At 38.7% G+C, this 23,743-nt stretch overlaps 1 protein-coding gene across 4 annotated transcripts in view; it reads right to left on the bottom strand.

Annotated features, from left to right (window-relative positions):
* Positions 1–23,382, bottom strand: part of ADGRG6 (adhesion G protein-coupled receptor G6) — a 129,995-nt gene extending 106,613 nt beyond the window's left edge. For 2 of the 4 annotated variants that reach the window (XM_087817656.1, XM_087817657.1), the window contains exons 1-2: positions 23,305–23,381; positions 15,953–16,053 (exon numbers count right to left, since the gene is read on the bottom strand). In XM_087817656.1, coding sequence (XP_087673782.1) covers positions 15,953–16,053; positions 23,305–23,306 — 103 coding nt within the window. In that variant the 5' untranslated portion in view covers positions 23,307–23,381. Of the gene's footprint in view, positions 1–15,952; positions 16,054–23,304 lie in introns of all 4 variants that reach the window. The other 2 variants (XM_087817659.1, XM_087817658.1) reach the window with 2 other exon arrangements.
* Positions 23,383–23,743: the final 361 nt, after the last annotated feature.

Here is a 23,743-nt window from a genome sequence, read left to right as displayed (position 1 = left end):
TTAATGAGACATGGTGAAGGACCTTGACCGTCACTCCATAAGGGCAGTACTTAATTCAGCAACTGAAAGCTCTTCAAGGTTCCTAAGCAAATTTCACTTTAAGAAATGTTTATGTGAAAGTGGTTTATTACTAGATTACAAAGAAAGACAGTAGAAGACAGCACCAGGTTTCCTTATTATTACAAAAGTTGAGGCAAGAGGCAATAAGGGCCTGCATTAGAATAAAGAGCATTAAAAGACAAAATCAAACAACAGAAAAGTGCAAGAGATGCTCCAAGATTTATCAGTAGATTAGATCTCAGAGAAGTGTTGCTAAGGAAGAGTCAAAGATATCTCTGGAATTTTGATTCTGAAAGGAAGAAAAATAATGATATTAGTGACACAGTAAAATCAGACAAAAGAGCTTAGGTTGAAGAAGAGCTTAGACTGTCCCACAGAGGTCCATGAGAAGCTCCCCTGATCAACCTGCACTTAACTGATTCCCGGGTTGACCTACTCTCATGACTCTCTCCTTAAGTCTGGGAAGGCCTGGGGAGGGGACAGGAGTCAGGGGGAGGGGGTATAGTATATATATACTACATACATATATATACTAGATACATATATAGAGCAAGCAGAATATTCCAAGCTAATAGTCCTATGATGAGCTGCTCCCACAAGTCGAGTTGTGCTTATTAGATTGTTTTTCTCAGGCTATATTTTGCTAGTTGTACTTCATGTTCCATTACAAAGGTTATTATATTTTTCATGAACCAATAATATTAAGACCATAAAAGAATATATGGGCTTAGAAAAACTTGAGTGAATGGTTAGGGAAGTTTTTATAAAGGTGAGTAAAAATAGCTGACTGATGGTAAAACTCCTAAAAATAAGGAAGGATTCTATGTTCAGATCACTTCATAAGCAATCTCCCTCTACTGTAAAAAAAAAAAAAAAAATCAAAACTGGAAATCACTGATGACACATTCTGGACATAACTGATGCAAGAAAGACAACACTGAGCTCCGATGAGCAGATCTATCCTCAAAGAAAAGAACTTAACTCTATGTCAAAAGATTGGTATATATATATGTAAGCCTACATAAAGTTCAAAGAAAACAGTAGGGGCCCCTGGCTCCAGCCTGGAGGGAGTAACAATTACTGTATCCTTCCACTTCCAGCATAAATAAAAATGTAAGTGGACGAAATATATGAAGCAACTGTTTTCAGACACTAAACAAACTTCTGCTCCTTGAGGGAAAAGAAACACATAAGGTGAGCCCTATATTTAAACATATGGATATATGATAACGGTTTCAAGATATCTCTACAATATATGAAGATTTTAAAGAAAATAAAATGCTGTCCTATTCAATGGCTTCAGCCAACAGTATTATGACTTGTAGCACAGGTCTTGCACCAAAACATCTGCTACATCAGCTTAATTTTAAACTTGTACAAAACACAGAAATGAGGTCAGACTTTAAGATGAAAGTTGGACATCTTTTTGTAATATCTACTGAAGTGAAGTTATACCATTTTTTACTGAATTTAGTGAATTATACACAGTGCTTCTTCAAATTATCCAATAAGAATACCTTCTTGTTTACACGAGATGTTTTTGTATAACCTGTGCATCATCTGGGGCCTTAATATTAACAGTTGATGATTACGGGTCCATTACTCTGCTCCCATCAATGGCCACATTCTCATTACTCCCTCGTTAGGCAAACAGTGACCTTTATCCAGGGGAGCGCTCAGAGCAGGTGCTTCTTCAGAAATGACACTGTCTTGACGGATGCTTTCATCCCCCTACTTCCCCGGGTAAACCTCTCAAGTCAGCGACAGGGCAGAACAAATAACCCCTCAGAAACCGCTCGCCAGGTGCTGAGTCTACCCTAGGTTGGAATTTTCAAGTGTTTGACTGAAATTTACTTTTTGGTCCGTGCTTTGTATTTGCGGAGCATCAAATTTTACAAAAAGATTTGTGGAGTTTTTCACAAATACATGTTTGTGAAAAGAGTACAAGCTGCTTTACAGTAAATGATGAACAGCTCTGTGAAGTTCAAACAAAACGAACAGAAAAGAACGCTTACGACGAAAACAAATGGAGCAAGTTTTCCTACGCCACCCTCTTTTATCTTTCATTTCAATAAATGGTAACAAGCCAAAAATATCAATAAGTCTCCAGTAAGATCTTAATTAAAAAGCAAAATCCAATATATGTATGAAAAATATGACTAATAGGAAAAAATGATACAATGATCATTGCATGCATTTTTATTAAATGGAGGAAATGAGCTCTCAAGGAAACAAAGCTGCCAGGCAAAGGTTTAATAACTTGAACTTTTTAATGTGTGTAGGGGCTAAAGAAGGGCAGAATATATCATCTGCAGAAATCTCTTAAGTACTGAAAATATTTCAATAAGCATAACTACACCAAATACAATAAAACAGAATATTCCTCTCCTGCTGGCCAAAACGTAAAACAAAACCCAGCAAGAAGTGTTTTAGAAGCTATTATTTAACTCTTGATATAGCCAGTAAAATCCTGGTAGTTCTGGGGGCACTATAATTCAATTTACTGTGTCCTAAAACTATTAATGGTATTTTTCCAATCAGCTGAGGGTTTTGGGGAGGTGTAATTGGCATAGAATAAAGTGCACATATTTTAAGTGTGCTGTTCAATGCATTTTGATAGATGTATACTCCTATGTAACTATATCCTAACCATATTTTGGAACATTTCCATCAACCCAGTATATCTTACTGTGTCTCCTTCCATTCAGCTGCTCCCTGGAGGCAACAACTATGCTGATCCCTATCACCGTAGCTTGGTTTTGCCTATTCTAGAATTCCATATAAATAAAATCATAGACTATGTACTCTCTTTTCCTTATTCAACATGTTTTAGAGATCACCATTCATGTTGCTGCATATATCAGAAGTTCGTTCCTTTTTTTTTTTTTTTTTTTTTTGCAGAGTCGTGTTCTATTTCATCAATATACCAAAATCTTTTTATCCATTTATATGTTGATGGACATAAGGATTTTTTTCCAGTTTGGGGCTATTATAAATAATAATATTATGGAATTCTTATAGAAGTCTTTTTGTGGACAATTGTTTTCATTTCCTTTGAATAAATACCTGATAATATAATTATTAAGTCATGTACTTTTAAGAAACATCTATTTTTAAGAAACCACTGGACTGTTTTCCAAGGTGGTTGTATAACTTTTCACTTGCTCAAGCAGTGTATGAAAAAGTTTCAGTTGTTCACCACCTTCACCAAAACTAGTATTTTTCACCCTTTTTAATTCTAGGAAACCTAGCAGAGATAAAGTGGTAATTTCCAGTTTTCAGGATGAAATTACCACTACTGAAACCAGTTTTCTTAGGCAGAAACCTTAACCACTAGAATTAAGATTAGGGAACTTTATAAATATTTATAACCAATGAGCATTGTACGTTTACATTATATATACACACATATATATATATAAAATCAAGGAGTATTATAATCATATCCTTATATAAAACTGTAAAAACAATAATGCACTGATTTTTTATTACTGTGAAGTCAATGCATACTTACAGTTGGAAAAAAAGATATGCTAAACAGGAGGCTACCCGAATCTTAAGAACACAGAGACTGCTATCTCACTGTATTTCTTTTTACTTTGTTGTTGTTTTTAAAACTCTGACTGATGTTTAAAAAATCATACTACTCACAGAGTGATGTCCTGTTATTTTCAATTACATTTTAATCTTTATTCCATTTCACTAAACATTTGAAAAAAATAAAGTTAGGAATATTTGTACCATTTCTATGTGTGTGTACTATGTAAACACACCATCATTTATCAAACCCCCTACTGTTGGATATTTAGGTTGTCTTTAATATTTAAATATTGTCACCATTTCTGCAATGGAAATCCTTTGTTACCCACAGGCTCCTCCTGGTCAAAGAGTTTGGCAGATATTATAAAATGTATTAGCTTTTTGAAAACCGACTACCCTAATATATATTACATTTACAGGAACACAATACAAAATAACAAACCAAGTTCAAAGAATGCTTTTCAACTTATTGAAGAATTTCAAATAGAGCTGTGCCACATTCACCTACTGAGTAAGTAAGAGCTAAGTTAATTTGTGATCAAGTGACATTGGGGCGATGCAGTCAGAAAGCCAGAAATCACCTCCTAGCATAACCGCATCTGACCACCCTCTGCCTGACTTTGCCAGAAAAGGAATCTAAAAGATCAGGCAGTTTTCACCAGGTGTGTGAACCGTCCCCTCCGCGGAGCCCACAAGGAGGAAGGCCCGGTACACACGGAGAGGTATTTCTGACTGTGAAAGAACATCTTTGCGAAATTGTATTTCATAGTCAAGCATGTAACTCACGCTCCTGATGGATCATGTTACTCAGTCAAGTTAGCAGCAGACTGATATCGAACCAACGTTGTCATCACTCGCTCAGATGCATCGAAAAATTCTTTGATGCCTGGTATGTGCAGTTCAAGTTTCAATAAAATCCAACAGAGATTTTAATTATTTTAAATATTTTTCAAAAGCACATTTTCCTCTCAGACAATACAGGATTCACTTGTATTTTTAACCTGAAATAGCCCATAGCATATTTTCTGATTTCATTTCTCACTAGGGTTACTAAAATTTAAAATACTTAGAAGTGACTATGGCCTTACTTTTAAAAAAATAAAAAGTTCTTCATTAATAATATGGGAAACATAATTACACATGATCAATTTTATTATCAGATTTCAAATCTAACTTTTTGCTTCCATATGAGTAACAAAATTGGTTTAGTTTACATATTGTCCTAAGAGCTAGAAAACATCTAGTTTACAAAGCCTGTTAAACTGTATGTTCTGACCAAAACAATGATAAGCTGTGACTTACAGCACTAGTTTTTTGTCTTATATATCTCTGCTTCCACAAATGGGAGTTTTACATGTAAATTTGCCAAAAATCCCCAGTTCAAGGTTGCTTCCAAATGTAATTCTAACAAAGATAAAGGTCGTTTGTACAGTAAAGCGAGGCACACGTAGTGAACAGACAGTGAAGATAAATCTCAGTTTTGCTTCAACCAACCATTTGAAATAAATATCCTAACAACTGTGATATAGAAATTTTTAAGATATGATAGGAATATTGAAAAGTATTCCAAAGGAAAGAAAAAGGAATGGGAAACAGATCCCACTGGGCAAATCAGGATGCAAATCTGATTTAAATGAGAAACAAAGAAGTGATATAAGCTGCTAGGAAGGCAGAGGCAGCTAAAAAATCATTTTGAATAATATGAAAACCTTTGATGCAAAAAGGTATATTCTTAAAGTTGAATAAAAATAGGAAATTGACTAAATTCTAAATCATTAGTCATCTTATTTTGTGACCCAGTTTTAGCCTAAAACAAACTGTCTATGAAGAAAGTGTTTTCCTGTCTCCTTAATAATATTATTGCAGCAAACATGTTCCATCTATTAAAATTTTTAAAAATAAAAACCTTTGGAGAAGTTCGCACTACTTAGGAGATCTCAGAAAACCATAACATAATTGTTTACACACATAGACACAAAGTTGATACTTGCCAATGCATCCCCAAAATAGAATAATCTATTTTTTAAGGATGGTGAAGTAATAAGTCCAAATGTAGACTACTCTTCAAGGCATAGAGAAATGAAGGGAAAGACAAAGGAAAATTTGCCTAGAAGAGGAAAAGCATTGATGGGAGGTGAAAATTTTTTGTTACTTTCGAAAAGAAATGTGTTTGTTTTGAATGTTTGTAGGCTTAACTGGGGAAGGTATAAACCAAGCTAAGAAGTTTAAGATACAGGCGATAATGGGATTATTGTAGGGAAGATCTCCCACAGGGAAAGGGGGAAGGAGCTGAAAACTATTTAGAATCACTTTTTTATATTTTCAACAAAAATAGTTATTTTTTAACTATATTTTAATAGTGATGAGATTAATTTGGCACTTAAAAAAAAGTGTTTCATGAGATGCTCAGCCCTTGAAATAAGTAAAAATAAATATGCTATTCTAGTTGTTTTGCTCATTTAGAATAACCATGTTCTTCTTCTGGCACAAATGATTATTGTAAAATTTTACGAAATGTCCTCTCAAATAGCTGGTCTTTCATAAAAATAGAAGAGTTGACCCATTAGTTTTTAAAACACAACAGAGTACCTATGCTAAATATAAATTTCTCTTCTTAAATAACTAAACACCTATGTCTAAATCCTAATTTTGCTTAGTAAAAATAGTCTTTCATTTCTGTGCTCATTCAATATTTAATTGATATCCTACTAGTTAACAGGTACTTGACAGGGTATCACAAAGGCAGGGAGCAATGAAACTGCATAAACTCAGGCCTGCCTGTGGGCTATGAGAACGTCCAAGGGGGCTCAGTCAGGCCAGATGCACAAGCACAATTCCAACTGTGGTTTAACAGAAACACTGGATGCAGGGAGATGACTTTGGAGTGTGTACAATACACCCGGTAGAGATGAGACTCGGAGGTAGTAGTTACAAAGATCAAGACATTTCCAGCTTAGACTCGGCAGCCCTTGGTCACAACTAAATGTGAGTCTAAGCAAGAACGGGGAGGCCTCACGGGTGTGCGAAGTTCTATTTCTATTTCAGTTTTTCAATAGATACGCCAATGCTGTTCACCAATGAGGCAAGTAAGGCTGCCGTTTCTGAGGCAAAATGTATGAGAAAAAGCACAAAGTGCAGATTTAATCAACAAAACACAGTTCTGACGTTGAGTTACTCATGATGGCCTAGGAACGCTCTGAACGTCTGTCCCTTCAGCCCGCATCTCCAAAGGCATGCATCTCTGAATGCCCGCATCTTTGAATGCCCGCATCTCTGAATGCCCGCATCTCTGACTGCACGCATCTCTGAATGCACGCATCTCCGACTGCACGCATCTCTGAATGCCCGCATCTCTGAATGCCCGCATCTCCGACTGCAGGCATCTCTGAATGCCCGCATGTCTGACTGCACACATCTCTGAATGCACGCATCTCCGAAGGCACGCATCTCCGACTGCCCGCATCTCTGAATGCACGCATCTCTGAAGGCACGCATCTCCGACTGCACGCATCTCCGACTGCACGCATCTCTGAATGCCCGCATCTCCGACTGCACGCATCTCTGAATGCCCGCATCTCCGACTGCACGCATCTCTGAATGCCCGCATCTCCGACTGCACGCATCTCTGAAGGCACGCATCTCCGACTGCCCGCATCTCTGAATGCACGCATCTCTGAAGGCACGCATCTCCGACTGCACGCATCTCCGACTGCACGCATCTCTGAATGCCCGCATCTCGCTGGATCCTGGCTGGCGGGGAACGGCCGTCTCGCCCGCGGGGCTGCGATCCCTCCTTCGGCCGTCAGCGCAGTCCCTCGAGCGGCATGCCCACAGGTGGCCTGTAACCAGCCGTCCCACTGCATTCCTCACTCTCCCTGCGGAGACCCTTTGTTCCCATGACAGGAGGTGCAGGAAGTCCTCGCTTAACATCACCACCGGCTCTGCGGCTTCCAGCGAAAGGGCGCATAACAAAACCAACCTCCGCACAGGCCAACTGAGACAAACGAGTTCAGCTCCTACGGCCTCTCATCAAAATTACGACAAAATGACGCTGGAGGAGACGACGTCACGCTGCTACATCTATCTTTCCACAGAATCCTTTCCAGTGCCTCTGTGCATCTGCCCCTGCCCCCTTTCCCGCTAGACCACCCTTCCCGTGGCCTTTCCAGTTTCCACCCTCTGCTGTTGCCGTCGGGGTAGATACTCTAAGGGTACAAACCACCCCGACAGCTGCATTAGTTTTTACATCCAGTCTGACTGCAGGAAAATCTCTCCAAATGGTCAATGCTGAAGCCATGCCATTTTGTCAGTGATTTTTCATCACCCTTGCTAGGAGACGCAGCTTAAACATTACCTCCTCCATGAAAACTTTCGTGAGAGCTCTTGTCACCCCTCGATAACACCTCTGCACTTCTATCAGGCCACGCCTCACAGTGCTTCCTCCTTGGCTCATGCGGGTCTCCTGGACACTACGGGCCATGACTTAGCTCTGCAGAGCCAGGACTTTGAGAAGAGGCTGCTATATGTAAAAAAAAAAAAAGTCTGATACACTCATAAAGCTCAAATATTATTATGATATTATTAGCTTTGAAATGTGTCTAAGAGTAGCAATACTAACTCTATGTTCTCTATGTAACTCTAGGTACTATGATGCTCTCACAAATGTTTAACTTACTTTAATAATATAGGGGAAGGAAAAGGCTTTGATTAAGAATATCTAACCCTCAGATCTGCTGGACTTGTCCTGCTAAGGAAAATCCAAAGTCACAGAAGGAAAGTCGGGAAAGCCATTAGATTCATTCACCAAACATTTCCTGAGCATCTCTTGTGCCAGCACAATCATAGCTACCACCGCGTTTGAAAATAGACTCCTCCTCAAGGACAACAAATGGTTGCACAGTATAGTGTTATGTGTCAATTATATCTCAATTTAAAAAATAAATGGATGCAAATTTAGAGAGAACTTTATTCAGAAATAGTTACTAAAAGAGGCAGACCTCTGTAATGTGTGTGTGAGTGTGTGTGTGTGTGTGACACATAAATAAGTTGGATGGTGAGAAATGATGAGAGTCCTTAACCAAACACCAAGGAAAGTTCAGGGCTTACTGAACTGGAAGGAGAAAGTCCTATGTTAAAAGCAAAGGCTCTGAGAGAAGAACCGCAGACCTTATTGTTTATTGAAACAGTACTTGTGGTCATGAACTTCCCACAAATAACAGATTTCCAGGTTATCATTCTAAAGAGGGATGTGATTAGCAGCCTAAGTAAAAAGCTAATATTGACCTCTGATGAGCCAGTCAGGACATAACTGGTGTGCACAGTCTGCATAAGAGAGTTCTGGAAGAGGTGGTGGCCACATTCTACCAACCTTAGTGGGTAGGTACACTTGGAGCTTATTCCCTTAAAAAACCCAACATGGAGGCAAAATATCTCTAAAAGTCCAGCCCTTTGCCCCTATAGTACCATTACTGAAGCCACGGAAATCACTGTAAATGGAAAACTCCCATCCTTGGTCTTAAAATTCTGTTCAATAAAACCCATAATCCAGCAAAACTGTTACATATACTCATTAAGGGCCAGTATTAATTGTTCTTATGCCATATTTCCGTGCATATAGTTAAGGAAAAATAAATAAAGGGAGGAATGGTAGATGTGTTTAAAAGCAGTGAGTAATATTCTCATTCAGAGTATTTTCTTTTTTCAGATCTGCATTTTACTTTAACAATATTCTTTAAAGCTTTCACCAGGTAAAGAATCTTCTAAAAAGACCCTTCTGTTTAGGGATTTGCAAAAATTATGAGCATTAGCTCATTCTTGTAGCTTTACCCAGATCAATAACAGTGATTAGTGTAATTTTTTAAATAAAGAGAAAAAAAAATCTGAATTTTAAGTGTGTTGACACAATCCATTACCTGGGCTCTAGTGAGAACACTTTCTTTATCTAAATTCACAACACCAAGCTTGGAGCAGAATATATTAGCGGGAGGCCTCTTTTCTGACTCATAACAGTTGATTGACTGAAGAAAATTTTGTAATTTTTTAAAAACTTTACCATTTCTAAACCACAAGTTTAGCATGAAGCTAGTGAAGCTAGTTTAGGCATGACTGTACACCAAGATATTTTTTAAAGGTATTTTATTGATGTTTAGAGAGGGAGGAAGGGAAAAGAAGAGCAAAACATTGTGAGAGTGGAACATGGATCCCCTGCCTCCTGCACGCCCCCTCCTGGGGGTCGAGCCTGCAACCCGGGCATGTGGCCTGACCTGGAATCCAACCTGTGACCTCTTGATTCATGGGTTGGTTGAGACTAAACCACTGGGCCACACCCAGCTGGGTGGCTATAAATATTTTTAATTTTCTGTTTAATCGAGATAATTAGTTTCAACCATAGAAATATGGTGGCACATAGTCCCAGCTGGACTATTTCATTCCTTTTCTAAAATTTTGTTTTGTTTTGAGAAAATGGTTAAAAAGGTTCATCTGAACCGGTGACAGCCACCACCTTATGTTGACAAATGAGCTTATTGCTTTTCAGGTGTATAATCATCTTAGTTCAGTACAGGAGAAAGGATATTTTTAATATTGGGACTTCATGCTCAGTGTGGGGTTAACATCTTCTCATCTAATCTCCACGCTTTCCTCCCCAGCTGCCCCATCCTATAAAATACATTTACTCATCAAAACTAAAATAAGTTCTTTTTTCCTTTTGTGTTTTGGTTCTTTTTTCTACCTTCTTTACTTGCTGAGTATGATGATACCGCAGTCTCGGGAAGGATGGTTCCCAAAGAGCACAGTTCTACTTGCGGAAAATAAGAGAAAAATTCCTTAAACATTGATTTGGAAGTGGCAGAATATTTTTCACCTTCCAAAGTTTAGAATTCCCCAGGTTTATCTTGTACATGAAAGTGACTTGCCCAATCTCTAATTCAGTAGAAAAATTACCTGCTAAAATGGAAAGGAAATGCACAAGAACAAACCTTTGAGGTAAAATATACACAATATGGCATTCTGTGTATACAAAAAACAGACTATAACACACACACACTCTCTGTAATTTAACAGTAAGCTGAGGAAGCCTTCAAGGTTTTTAGTACAAATTCCTCTTCATTAGTAAGATTCTTTTTTCATGCCCTGATTCCAGGAATGAAGAGGAATTTGAAAGGCAGCTGGTTTTATTTTTTGGCAACCAATTACTAAGAGAGTCATTTGATACTTGAAGCATTGACTCAATCATCCTTTCTCTGCTCCTTTAGGTACTTAGATTAAGTCCATTACCTCCAAATATCTAAAGATCACTATCTTATTTCTACTGACTTTGCTATTCCGAAGTAAATATGCCATTTCTCTAATTTTTTTTTTTTTTATTCAGCAGGATTTTTACTCTGAAAAAAACAATTTTTTATGCAAAAGCGACAAGGTGTGGCTGACACAAAGGACATGAGTCCACAGCCGCAGCCCACCCACTCCCAGAGGCTTCACATGACAGTTAGGCAGAGATGCCCTGAAACATTCCTCAGATTGCTTGAGGCCCGTCCACCATGAGGATCCGCCTGCCAGGATCTGCTGCTATGAACTCTCTGCAGCCTGGCAACCATGCTGGAGGCGAGTGTGACCTGACCAGTGACGAGCAGGACTCTTTGCTGACACCCTCTCTTCCTCCCCCCTTCTGAGGGTATCAGCTTCACCTGGAACCCCATCAACATACTGCTTGGTCACTTGAAATTGTCACTGTGGTGATGCCATCCCTCATCTACTTTTATGGGATGGAGCTGATGATTCCAGTGTAGGATTTCATATTTACCTACATTGAACTCAGGTCATCTCAAAGGCATATGAAGAAAACGAGGGGGGAAGATGCCCCAAAGGCACTTTCATATCCAACTTTCTAGGATTTGTTTACTTGATCACAGTTGCTCATCTAATCTGAAGCGCAGAATGGGACAACAGCCTTCAGCTGAAAGGCTCAGACAGTATAATTTGGAGCACTTTAACCTGACTGGAAAAAGGTTATTGTTATATATTACAATTTTCTGTTAGTCAATCGTTATTGTGGCTCTTTTTTCACTTGATAAGAATAGTTTGTATATCTTCTTTTGACTTTTCAGACACATCTATTTAGTAATTTTAAACACATATTAAAACTAAAATGGCTAAAAAACACTGGTAGATTTATAAAAGGATAAATTTTCTCTGCATTTGAAAGCCTTTCAATCAAATATAAACGTATGTCTAAAATGATGCGTCTAACACTTACATACAGAGTGCAATGTAATTGGTACCACAGAATAACTGCTCTTTCTACACCAGAAGCATGAAGATACGAACAAAAAGAAATAGAAGATGTCTTTTGCCCAAACGCTCACCTTCCAGAACTGGGCCGTGGTCTGGGCTAGAAAGCTCAAAGTTCAAGCCAGATTGTGCTTTCAGAAACATTTCCCCTTTTAGTTTTATGTCACAGATATCAGAACAACACTTAGCTTCGAAATAATCTGCTGATATCATCACTTTTCTGGAGAGAAGGGAGGCTCCTCCCTCATGCCCATGACTAAGGTTATCTGTGTGGAAACAGGCTCCTGGTTGCCTAGGAATTCACTGGCTCTCGGCGGTGTGTTTCCCACTCTCCTGGAAGCCATAACCTCTGTCTGCCCGAGATACCATCATTCTTCTTCAGCGTCATGGAGAGTCATGCTACATAAAAAGCGTTATTTCTTGAAACACCTTTCAGACATTCTTATCAAGTGAAGAAATAGCCAGAGTAAAGGTTCCGTGACTAACCGAAAAGTGTCACATTCATGCACTACAGCAGTCTCTCTGGACATTTTTTAAGTGTAGCTTCTTTTTTTAAAAAAAAAACACAAATAATTTTATAAGGTATTTTTGGTTTTCCAAAGTCCTAAAGTAATACAATGCTCATTGTAACACGGCAAATAAATCAGAGTTACATAAAGTTCCATCGCCTTCCTCTTTCTCACTCCAACCCTGAGTTAACCCAAGTTATGCCCCTGAGATAACCTATTTTAAAGCTTGTTGTGTATCATTCCATGTTTTATTAATATGTTCATACAATCTTATTCATGAACATATATGCATAACATATCTCCCTTTTGTAATACAACCTATTATAAATCTGGAAAGTCTCCTATTGTTCTGCAACTTGTTTTTTAATTTAACACTATCATAAACATCTTTCCAAGCCAATGTACACAACTTGACCACATTGTTTTGAATGGCTGCACAGTATGTCACCTTATTAATGTAAAAAAATTATATAACCATATCCTTGTTGACGAACGATTAGAGTATTTATCAACTGTTTACTATTACAATGTTACAGTTAAAATACCAGCACATATTTTTCTACATATTTACTACGTTTTTTCCTCCTATAGGATAGATGCCTACATGTGGGAGTGATGTCAAAGAGAATACACGTTCTTGCTTTTTAAAAAAGACAGAACCAACAGTGCTGGCGTGTACCCTTTCCCCAGCAACTCTGATAATACTAGATGTTATCAACCTTTCTAAATATTGTCAGGCTAGTGGGGAAAAACAATCAGGTTTTGTAAGTTCCACTTCCACGGTACCAGCTGAAATATTCAGCTGTTATTTTATTGTAGCTCCTATGAAAAGTTATAGTCATCACTTGTCAAGAGACAACACGTTCTTTTTCCACATTTCTTTTTACAACCCTGAAGGACACAAACCTTGCATACTATTGATCTGAAAATGCCCTGTGAAAGTACAAATTTTCACTTACCCACCAGGAGAGTTAAAGTCACAATTCTGTTATACGAATTCAACTATTGATATTATCCGAAATAACAGCAGGATTCTAATTTTTAATCATCTGAACTGTCAATCTTAACAATCAAAAAAGGTTTTGCCAACCTTCCAACCTACTATCAAAGTCATATTAACAAAACCTTAGCAATCAAGAAAGCAACCAAAATCTGCAGACTGTCACTAAAGGATACTGTGACAGTGATAACGGGGCGCTGATGAGTTGAGGGGTGGGAAGGCTTACCTGAGGTGATAATAATTAAGACTTGAGTTATCAAAAAAGAGCCAGGTGTATGTAGAAGGCATGGTCAAGTAATAGAAAGGCCAATGGGTCTAGAAAATAGTAAGGGCAGGAAACAATAGCAGGACAGCAGGGTGGGATGTAATGATTGAGAGTGAAGCAGAGAAGAGGTAGGAAGCAAGAATCTTCTTGGCACGTGCGAATTTCGAAGCCTATTATATATTCAAGTGTAGATGAGATTAAGCAACCCAGGAGGTGACTCCAGGGTCCAGGAAGGAGCCAGGGCTAATAATATGGATTTACCAGACACTAACATCAAGATGCCATTTAAAGTCACAATAAGGTCACATAAGGGTCATCTGGAGACATGAAAAAGTCAAAGGGTGCATCTGTAGAGATACAGGATCACAGCTAAGTACTAAATGTTCTTGAAAATATAGTGGTGTTACACTATGATTTAAAGATAGGACTGAAAATTAGATCTATCTAAAGCTTTAATATGCACTATTTTAACTATACTGAGTTACTTATAAGGCAAAAAATTTATATTAAAATTGCAATAATGACCCCCTAAGATATTTTTTGAGGTCAGACATTCATGAGCAAAGTGGTGGCAATTTAAGTGAATCATGTTAGCAGATATATAAACACAAAACTTTTTGGCTTCATGAGTAAACACATTAACAATCTGCGACAAAGTCTTATTACCTGGTGCACATAAAGTGTTGGGTAATGAAAGAAATTTTCTAAGAAAGGCTTATTGTGTGAAACAATAACTTGAAAACATGTAAGTGCTTTGATTCCTATGACCTTGAGAATGAGCACCTCCTTAAAGTTTGCACCCTTGGTGCTTTTTTTTTCCTCTCTCCTGGTTCCAGCATAGTTGACTCCTTTTAATTAGTCTAAAATGCGTGTCTTATTTCATTTATTCAAATGATTAAAATAACGAATGTACACATATCAATTAAAATATTGACATCTAAAATTTAAAAATCCCAATTTGAAAATTTACAAATGCCACGACTTAACAAAAATGAAACTAAACAGGCTACAACTAAATTTAATCTCATAATTTATCTCACATCATGTAACTGGGTTTTGGAATGTCACTTATGAGAGTCAGGAAATTGTTCAACACTGTACATCATAAAGGTCCAATGTATGTGTAATATTCAGATGCCTTTAGAAGTTTGTTTCCTCTTTCTGGCAATAAGCGTAACAGATAGAATAACTTTATAATGAAATTGAAACAAATACACAAAAACTCACTCAAAGATCAGTTTTGTTTTGAAGCTACTAAACAAATGCCAGGGAATTTCCAAGCAAGTAGCTGAAACTCTTAAAATACATGATGGCCTGGAAAGACAATACTTATATATTCAACACAAGTTGAACTTCTTGACCCATAAATAAGCAATTTTAGCAGATAATCTATCTCTGTGATTCATTAAATGTATTATTTGTAATAACATACAGATATATTATAAATATAGAATGTATAAAATGTAATAAATACATAAAACTTCATGAATAATGATTTTATTACAAAGAAAATTATAAACTGAATAAAGCAGTAAGAAATGAGTGAAATAAAATGAACTTAAGAGAAATGTGGTTTGCTCAGTACCAAAACCAGATAATGAAGAAGCAGTTTACTTTTAAACATCATTCACATTCCTCAGGTTCTGATTGGCCTACTTATATAATTAGCTGTTTATGGAAAATTTAGCTTTCAGCAACAGCTAAAAGAATCTTGTTTGAAATTAAAAAAAAAAAAAGTAATTGGAAAAATTAGATCTTTTAATTCCAAGAATACTGCAATTAAAAATAACTTTTTAATATCATTTGAACTCAACTAAATAAGCTTCATGGTCTAAAAACTTAATTTCAAATCCCTGTCTCATACACAGTGATGAAATCAGGATAAACAAAAATAGCAAAGTCTATACTTTCTATAAATAAGTATATAAAAACTTGAGAAGAGAAAAATTAAGTACTGTATATTTATTCAATAGTAGAAGAACAGCTAGTACATTTTTAATGTCAGATATGTAGCTATCTCATCACTCATCACCAGCTAGATAAATAAATAAAGCTAAAAGAAATGCAGTGATGATTAAATATATTCATTGCAAAATAAAACAATGACCAAAGTAATAGCATTCACAGAGGCATGAGAGGCCCTGGGCAGAAAAAGCGTGTAAGGACAGAAACGGAAAAGAGCGACAACAAATACAGTTGAGGTTACTTAAACAAATAGCACACTTAAACGGAAGACAATGGAATGACTATTCAACTGGGGGCTTCAAAAGGAGAAAAAGTCTTCCTTACCTGAGTGAGGAACACAGACAATGGATAAAGCAAATAAGAACAACAGGGAAGTTGGCTTCCACTTCCAGTGACAGCTCCACATTCGACCCAAATGAAACATCCTGCAATGGAAGGAAGCGGCAGTCAGGACACGCAGAGTTCAATAAAGAATTAGGAAATTAACAGTAAAGGTACAGGTTTCCAGCAGGAACCAGCAATTAGAAACCTTTCTCAGTCTTGCTTCTAAATAAAGATGATGAACTAACCACCTCCTTTAGGCTGATTAGGCAAAAGAAAAAAAAATCCATTTGTTTTACTTGCCACCTGGTAGCACCTTCCTTATTAGAGAATATATGAAAGGTGATCTTTGCATGGCGATGGGGGAATAGTCATAAAGTTCAAGGGAAAAAATCATTTCTTAAGAAAAATAAAGCAATTTCAGCTTCAGAGTTTAGCATCACCATGGCCATCTGGGTGGCAAGAGGATGATTATATCAGGACCCCTTATCATCTCCCAGAAATTCAAACTTTAAGAAAATATTTTCATTTCGTAATATCGGCTGCTTCACAAATGGAAATGATTAAAATTAAATTGCCCCTACAATGAAGCATTGAAGCATTAACAACCAAAAAGATGAACTTCTTTGTCTAGCTATCAATGTTTTTATATGGCTAATAAACACCAAGTATTATAGAAACTAGTAAATGACATTAGAGAGGTGGTGCTTTGAAAACCACCACCAATTCTCTATATAACTAATGGTCTTGTCTTTAAACTCAAAATCATCCTTAATAATGATTTAGACAGGAACAGTCATATTATCTTGGCTCAAAACAGTGGTTTGATACCTTTCATTGACTCAGCCCCACCAAAAGAGGCAAGCCAGTGAAGGGGGCAGCAAGTATGAAAGTCAGTCACCAAAAGGGACCTTATAAAAGGACTGGTGACAAGAGAGTCACGAAGCAGGAGGATAGACAACCAGCAGTAAGAAATCTCCAGATCTTAAATCCCCAAAGGGACTTAGTTACTTTGCTTATAAGTGGTAATTAAGAGTCATTTTACTTCTAAAAAGAGGGGCAACTAATAAGATATTTTAGGGTCACAGTACAGTTGACCCTCGAACAACCTAGGAGTTAGGGGTGCTGCTCGCTGTAGAGTCGAAAATCCATGTATAACTTATGACTCCAAACAAACTTAACTAGTTTTCTCTTAGTAAGCGTGGGGGCCAATTGTGTGTATATATATATATATATATATATACACAAAATCGGCATATAAGTGGACTGCAGCAGTTCAAACCCATGTTGTTCAAGGGTCAACTGTAATACCTTCTTTACCTGAAGGTGGCCCATCTGGCGTAAAATACATAATACTAACCAGAATACCAGAAAAGTGGGAACACATCAAGTGATTCCTGCACTTGCCTCAAGCCTGCATTTTCAATCTGCATTTTACTCTTAGAGACCATCTAAGTAGCAAAGAGAACATATTCTAAAGTCAGACCAACCTGGGTTTGCTACTTATAAACTGTGTCACCCTTGGGAAATTTACTCGACCATCCTGTGCCTCCTTTTTTTACCTGTAAGTTAGGAACAGCAATGGAATCTAGTCCATAGAGCTGTTGGATGACTAAGTCAAACCACGTCTTTTAAGGATAGCGACTGTCACTCAGTAAGCACTCAATAAAAACTGGTTATTACTATTGCCATCATCTCATGCATCCTAACACAAGTGTGGCTATTCTGTCAACAGTGAAATCAAAAGAAAAGACTATAACAAGAATGGACAATAGGACTAACGCCATAGACCAATTCCAATGAACTGACTTCGTGGCCACTTCTGGGACCACCTTGCAACAGAAATAAATTATTCACTGGGTCATGAACACAAAAATTTCAAGTAGTGTCTCATATTCATGCCATGTTTTTATATTCACCATACTAGAATTTCCAGCATCATGCATCTCCTAACGGAAATTCTAAACTAGAGAAAGATTAAAGTCTGAAGATATATTTTTTTTTTTGTATAAAAGGTATGTTTTCAAATACATACATCCAAAATATTTGAAATCAATAGCAGTGTTACTGCTTATGAGAAGCGAGCTGGTAGAGTAAGTCATCATCCTAATAATGGATGTCAACTCTGGAATAACACAGTTACATCCTGGAGCCTCAACTTACAGTGTGGTTTGGGAGGCAAAACTCTCAGCCTATTTTGAGGATATTATCTACCAAAGGGAACTAGAGATAGCACTGCATAGTACTTAGTAAGAGCTTCAAAAAGGTAAATGATAAACTTCGGTCACACAGAAAGTTCACTCATTTGGATGAATGTGTCCATTTCCCATTGATGCTGGATGAATGAGGTGTTTCCCACTCATCCTGAAGATGAATGAGTGTGCTTCTAAGCAAAAGAACAATATATATTCAAAAAAGTTTAGATCTGGGAGAACCAAAGATGAAGTCTAACCTCCTCACTTCACAGAGGAGGAAACTGAAGCCCAGAGAAATAAAGGAGCAGACCAATCTAACTTGGCTTGCCAGGCCTACAGATATTAACAGAAGGCAGAACCAGCCCAAGAGAACGCCCAGCTTCTTAATCTTTGCGGCATGTGAGAATTCTCCTCTATCAATATATGACTAATGGCCCCCTTTTCGGTTCAAATGCTCTCTAAACAGGATTCAATGAATTGCATTCATTAGCTTGGCAACACTCAATACTGTTTATTTCATGCACTCACACAACTTCCTTTAGCTGCAAAGGGTTCTGACATTTGTGGAGTCCATATCCAAACCTGAAGCTGCTTTACAAAAGCTGCCTGCGACTGTCAGACACCCAAGGGCTTGATGCATCCCAGTTCCGAAGGCTCCATCACTCTGCACAGAAAGCGAGCTCGGGCCAGGGCGAGTACTTGTAACAAAACATAAACCATATGACACGCCAACTTTCATCCACTTTGCTGTTTACTGAAGATCAGAAACAAATAAATTAAGAATAGAACAGAGGAAGGAAAGCACTGCGTGTCTTCTCAGGGGATCATTTAGCAAAGACACATCCCTGAGATTTAAACAACTTTCTCACAAGAATGGAAAATTCGAACAGGGTTACTAGGGTTCTAAGTAAGAACTACAAAAAAACAGTACAATTTGTGTCACCTGGGTCATGGCCTCAAAGTTCTTTTAAAGAGAGCAAGAATATTGTTCAGTAAAAGAGAGTCACAGACTTAATAATCTGAAAAGAATCTAAAAATTACACAATAAAACCTATCATCTCACAGGTAAAAGAACTATGACGCTAAGCCACTTGCGTAAGAGCATATAATCAGTGGTGAGAGAGCCAAAAGACCCCTCCCCCTGTGTCACCTGGCTCCCAACTCACCTGTCTTTTTGAGAATCACACTACCTCAACTGCAAACTTGATTCTAGTTTTCAATCTGTATAGACTACAAAATACAATATGCTTGAGTCCTGTCTCAGGAAGCTTGAAAACTTAACACTTTTACAGGAATTGTTTTAAATGGGGGTATAACCCTTGGTGGACAAGATTTAATCCAAATGCATCACTGAAATAATCTAAAAAAAACTACCATCTTTCATCTTTTTGCTCCTACTGGCTCCTCTAAACATCACAGTTTAAAGAGAAATTAGTGAAGAAATTTTGCAATTAGTGGAGAAATTGATATGCTACTAGTTCTATTAATACCAGAAATCATTAGAATTAACTTCATTCTCCATGCCGCAACTGTATTTCTATGCCACACCTTTTCACAAAAGGGAGTGAGGAGTGGCTAAGAGCATAGCTGAATTCTTCCAGAGTGAAAACAATGGTAATTTGGTTTATTCAAGTCTGCTTATAATTGTATTTCTTCTTCTAGTTAAAGATAATGTTCCTGAGCCTAAGCAATGAATGAAAAGGGAAAGGGCTACTCTGTTATTCAAGATCTGTTATTAAGTTGGGATCATCTCTCTTCAAAAAGGCGGAAAGGTTTACTCTTCACAACGGCACAAATCTTGACCCTTACTTGAGCTGTAGCATGCACAACTGGCCTGCACCATAGGTGAATTACAAGGCACCCTTGAGACACACACACACACACACACACACACACACACACACACGAGTACATGTAGTTGGGATATTATGCTAGAGTTTTGCAAAATGTTACATTGGGAGAAACTGGGTAAAGGGTACCCAGGATCTCTCTTGGTATTATTTCTTACAACTGCATGTGAATTTACAAATATCTCAATAAAATTTTCAATTAAGAAAGTAAACCCTAAATCCCTGATGTATGTAGTTTACTCTCAAATGTTTTGGGGGAAAATTACGTACATGTGTGTGTGTGTGTGTGTGTGTGTGTACAGGGTGGAGGGAAGAAGAGAGGAAGCAAAAAGATAAAATAAATGAAGTAAATATTTATAATAAGTGACTCTGTATAAGAGTATACAGGTGTTCTCTGTACTATTCTTGCAACTTTTCTGTAGGTTTAAAATTATTTCTAAAGAAACTTAAACACACACATATGCATTTACACTGAAGTGTTTCAATGTTTATCTTATGACACATTCATCGCTATTGAGTAAATCATTGCCAGTTTGATAGAAGTAGTGTCTCATTTGGATTTCCTTTATTTGGATTGGCGTGTTCAAGTTATGTGTACAGTGTTCTATTACAATACAAATGGTTTTCTTACTGATCTGTGATTTTTTTTTTTTTACCAATTCTACCCTAAATATGTTAAACCTCAGTCCTACTTGCTACAAATGTTTTAAATACAGTAATCTTGAAGCAACTTTGATTTCCTTGAAGAAAACTGAATAATTACATCCTGGGTGATGCTTATAAAGGAAAGTAGGATGATACTCAGGTAGCCACACTTAAGTTTTTTGGCATTTTTACTTACAATTGAAATGTCCTTTAAATGCTGCCACCTCAGCATGCATCCAATGTAGATAATGCAATAATGCCATCCAATTAGAAAGGAAAATGGAAAGATACAGTTTTTGCCCAAGCATGCCACACACATTGAACAAAGTCTTTTTCTATTTAGTCTAAATAGTCTTTAGAAACTTTTAACCATCCCATCAGAAATGTAAACTCTGAAAGATATGAGCAGTTAAAAAATGGTCAGGTTTAAGGAAGCAGTTGTAAGTTTATTTTTAATATATAAACTGATTCTCTTTCAAATCATTATTTCCAGAAATCAGAGTGACGTGTCTGGTTAGGCAGTAAAACTACAAGCTTCTAATATTTCCCATAAGCCAAGAGACAATAGCCTCATTCACCATTCACACTGGAAAAGCACAATGTCATGTAATTTATATAAGCCATAAATGGAAAGTAGCTTCATGCAGCTTCAGACCAACTAATGCTAGTCTCGTTAAACCTACTAAATTTCTTAGGGTATGAAAAACATGCAGTTACTAAAACTCCAAAATATATTTATAAAAGTCCATAATTTCAGAATGTGAGTGTAATGATAATATACCCTTTCTCCGTAATAGGCAGAAAATATACTTAGCTTGTATACGTGAATATATTAAAACTTAAAAAGGTAATATAGTTTATGTTTCTCATTTTAACCTTTGTCAAGAAGACAGTAGAAATATTTTTCTTGGAAAGGTTAGTGTTATTTCCATATGTTCTAACATACTAATACCTCAGAAGAATCAGATCATCTTAAACCATTCCATGTGAATTATAAACAGCAAAATGGGAAGAAAAAAACCCAGTTATTATCTGGCAAGAAATGGAAAAACTTTCAGTCAAAATAGCTCAATAAAGAACTCAAATCAGTGTACTAAACTCTGTATTTTTTGTGATTAAATATTCATGCTTTCACTGTATAATGACATAAGATTTTTTAATCATGTGGAGATTCAAATGGACCATATAACTTAATTTCATAATCAGGACAATTTTCCATTATCTGTTGGTCATTTTCACATCTTTTATTTTAAAAATTGGTATTCATATTTTATTTTTATGTATAACATGCTCCCCCCCCCCCCCCCCGGATGTACATCACCTAGGAAAGCTGAAAGTAAACTAGAAAAATACCTGATGTTAAAAACCCTACTGTATTTTCAAGAAAAACTGAGGTTTAAAACAAACTCACATTCATTAAAAATGTGTCGCCTTTATAGAACAACTCTTTTATGGGACTGTTGGCTGTATCCCAAAATAAAGTATTTCAGGCTCTACCTTGATGATTCCACTGACATAAAAGAAACTTTGAAACTCACAGGTGTGGAATTACTTCACGTGCAGCTTTAATAAAAAATAAGTGGTTCCCTTCTAGTTATACTGGAACAGAGCTACAGAGTACTAGGCTTGCGGATAATTACTTTTTCCTATTTTACAAATGTGTACTGGGGCATTGGGAGGTGACGGTGCAAGGAAAGGAAAAACAGGGCCTGAGGGGTACGTGTTTTCCCCCAGGTAGCACACGTAGGAGGAAATTTAAATGGAAATAAATAAGGGTCCAGGAGTTGGGAGAGGGAGGGTGACTATCAATTTCTAGAAACTCTTGTATCTTAGTCAGTGGAAGGGAGAAAAAAAAAAGTCTATCAGGGTGTCTGCCTAAGGTTAAATAAAACACCAGAGGTAAAATTACATATTACAAGAAAAAATAACTTCTGAGTTGGCCACAAAAATAAGCCTGGCCCGTTTGAGAACAACCTTCCTTGTTTTCCATTCTGGGAGGCCAAGCGGCGCTCGGCGGCCCTTCCGCGGGGTCGCTCCGAGGCACCTGGCCACTGCGATGATAATTCCGCAGGCGCAAAACCTATCATTAGGCTTCTCTACCCTTTTATTTGCCCTCTACCCCCCCCTTCTCATTCTATACAAGTCCCCCCACAGATCCCATCACATAACTGGCCTAGTCCTTAATTACTTTTTAATCTACAAAGTGCAACCGAGAAACCTCTTTTCTCCCGCTTTTTAAAAAAACCATTCTAACGACCCAAAGATCCAAGAGTAAGTGCTCCAGCCAAGGGCGGCAGCGTGTCAAGCCCACCTTTTCTGGGCCACCGGTACCTTCCCGGCCCCAGGTGCCGGTCGGGGCAGCGCTTTCCCGGCGGCGAGGCCCCTGGACGGCGGCGCCCGCTCGGCTCCAGCCGAAGCGCGCTCCCCACCCGCGAAGCCCGGCCCTCCTCGCGGGCTCCCGCCGCCCACCCGCGGGGCGCACCGCTCCGGGAGGAAACGCCAGCCGGCGGGCGGCAGCTGCAGCGCCCGCAAAGCCCTCGGCGCCGCGCGAGCTGGGGACGGGCGGGCGCCTTCCGTCCCCGTCCTTCCCGAGCCCCAGCGCAGGGCGCGGGAGGAGGAGCGCGCAGGGACAGGTGTGGGGGCCTGAGACGCGGGGGGCACTCACATGGTGGCATTACGGCACGGAGGTCCCCGAGGGCCGCACGGTCATCCTCCGGGTGCTTCCCGGCCCGCCGCTCCCAGGTCCCCCAAGGAGAGCCCCGGTGCCCGGGCGACGCCGCGCCCCAGCCGGTCCCGCTCCGCTCCGCGCCGTCCGCCGGAGGTTCGTGGGCGCGCGGGCGGCGCCAGGTGGAAGGTCGCGCGGCCGAGCTCAAGTGCGGATCGCCGGCCGGGCGGGGCGCAGGTTCCTCTTCCAGAGAAGTTGGAGGAAAGTTAGGGAGGCGGTGCCCGCGGCCGGTGCCGCGCCCTGGCCCCGCCGCCGAGGGGCGGAGGTGGGCTGGTGGGCGGAGGGGTCCGCCTCCGCGGTCCTCGCCCGGCCGGGAGGGCGGCACGTGGTCGCCTGGTGGCTCTGCCCCCCCCCCCCGCCCCCTGCCCCCCGCCCCCCC

Source organism: Miniopterus natalensis, chromosome 5, assembly GCF_054644295.1.
Source record: "Miniopterus natalensis isolate mMinNat1 chromosome 5, mMinNat1.hap1, whole genome shotgun sequence".
Lineage (NCBI taxonomy): Eukaryota > Metazoa > Chordata > Mammalia > Chiroptera > Miniopteridae > Miniopterus > Miniopterus natalensis.
Note: the sequence above shows the minus strand (reverse complement) of the source record. Positions and strands in the feature narration are given on the sequence as shown.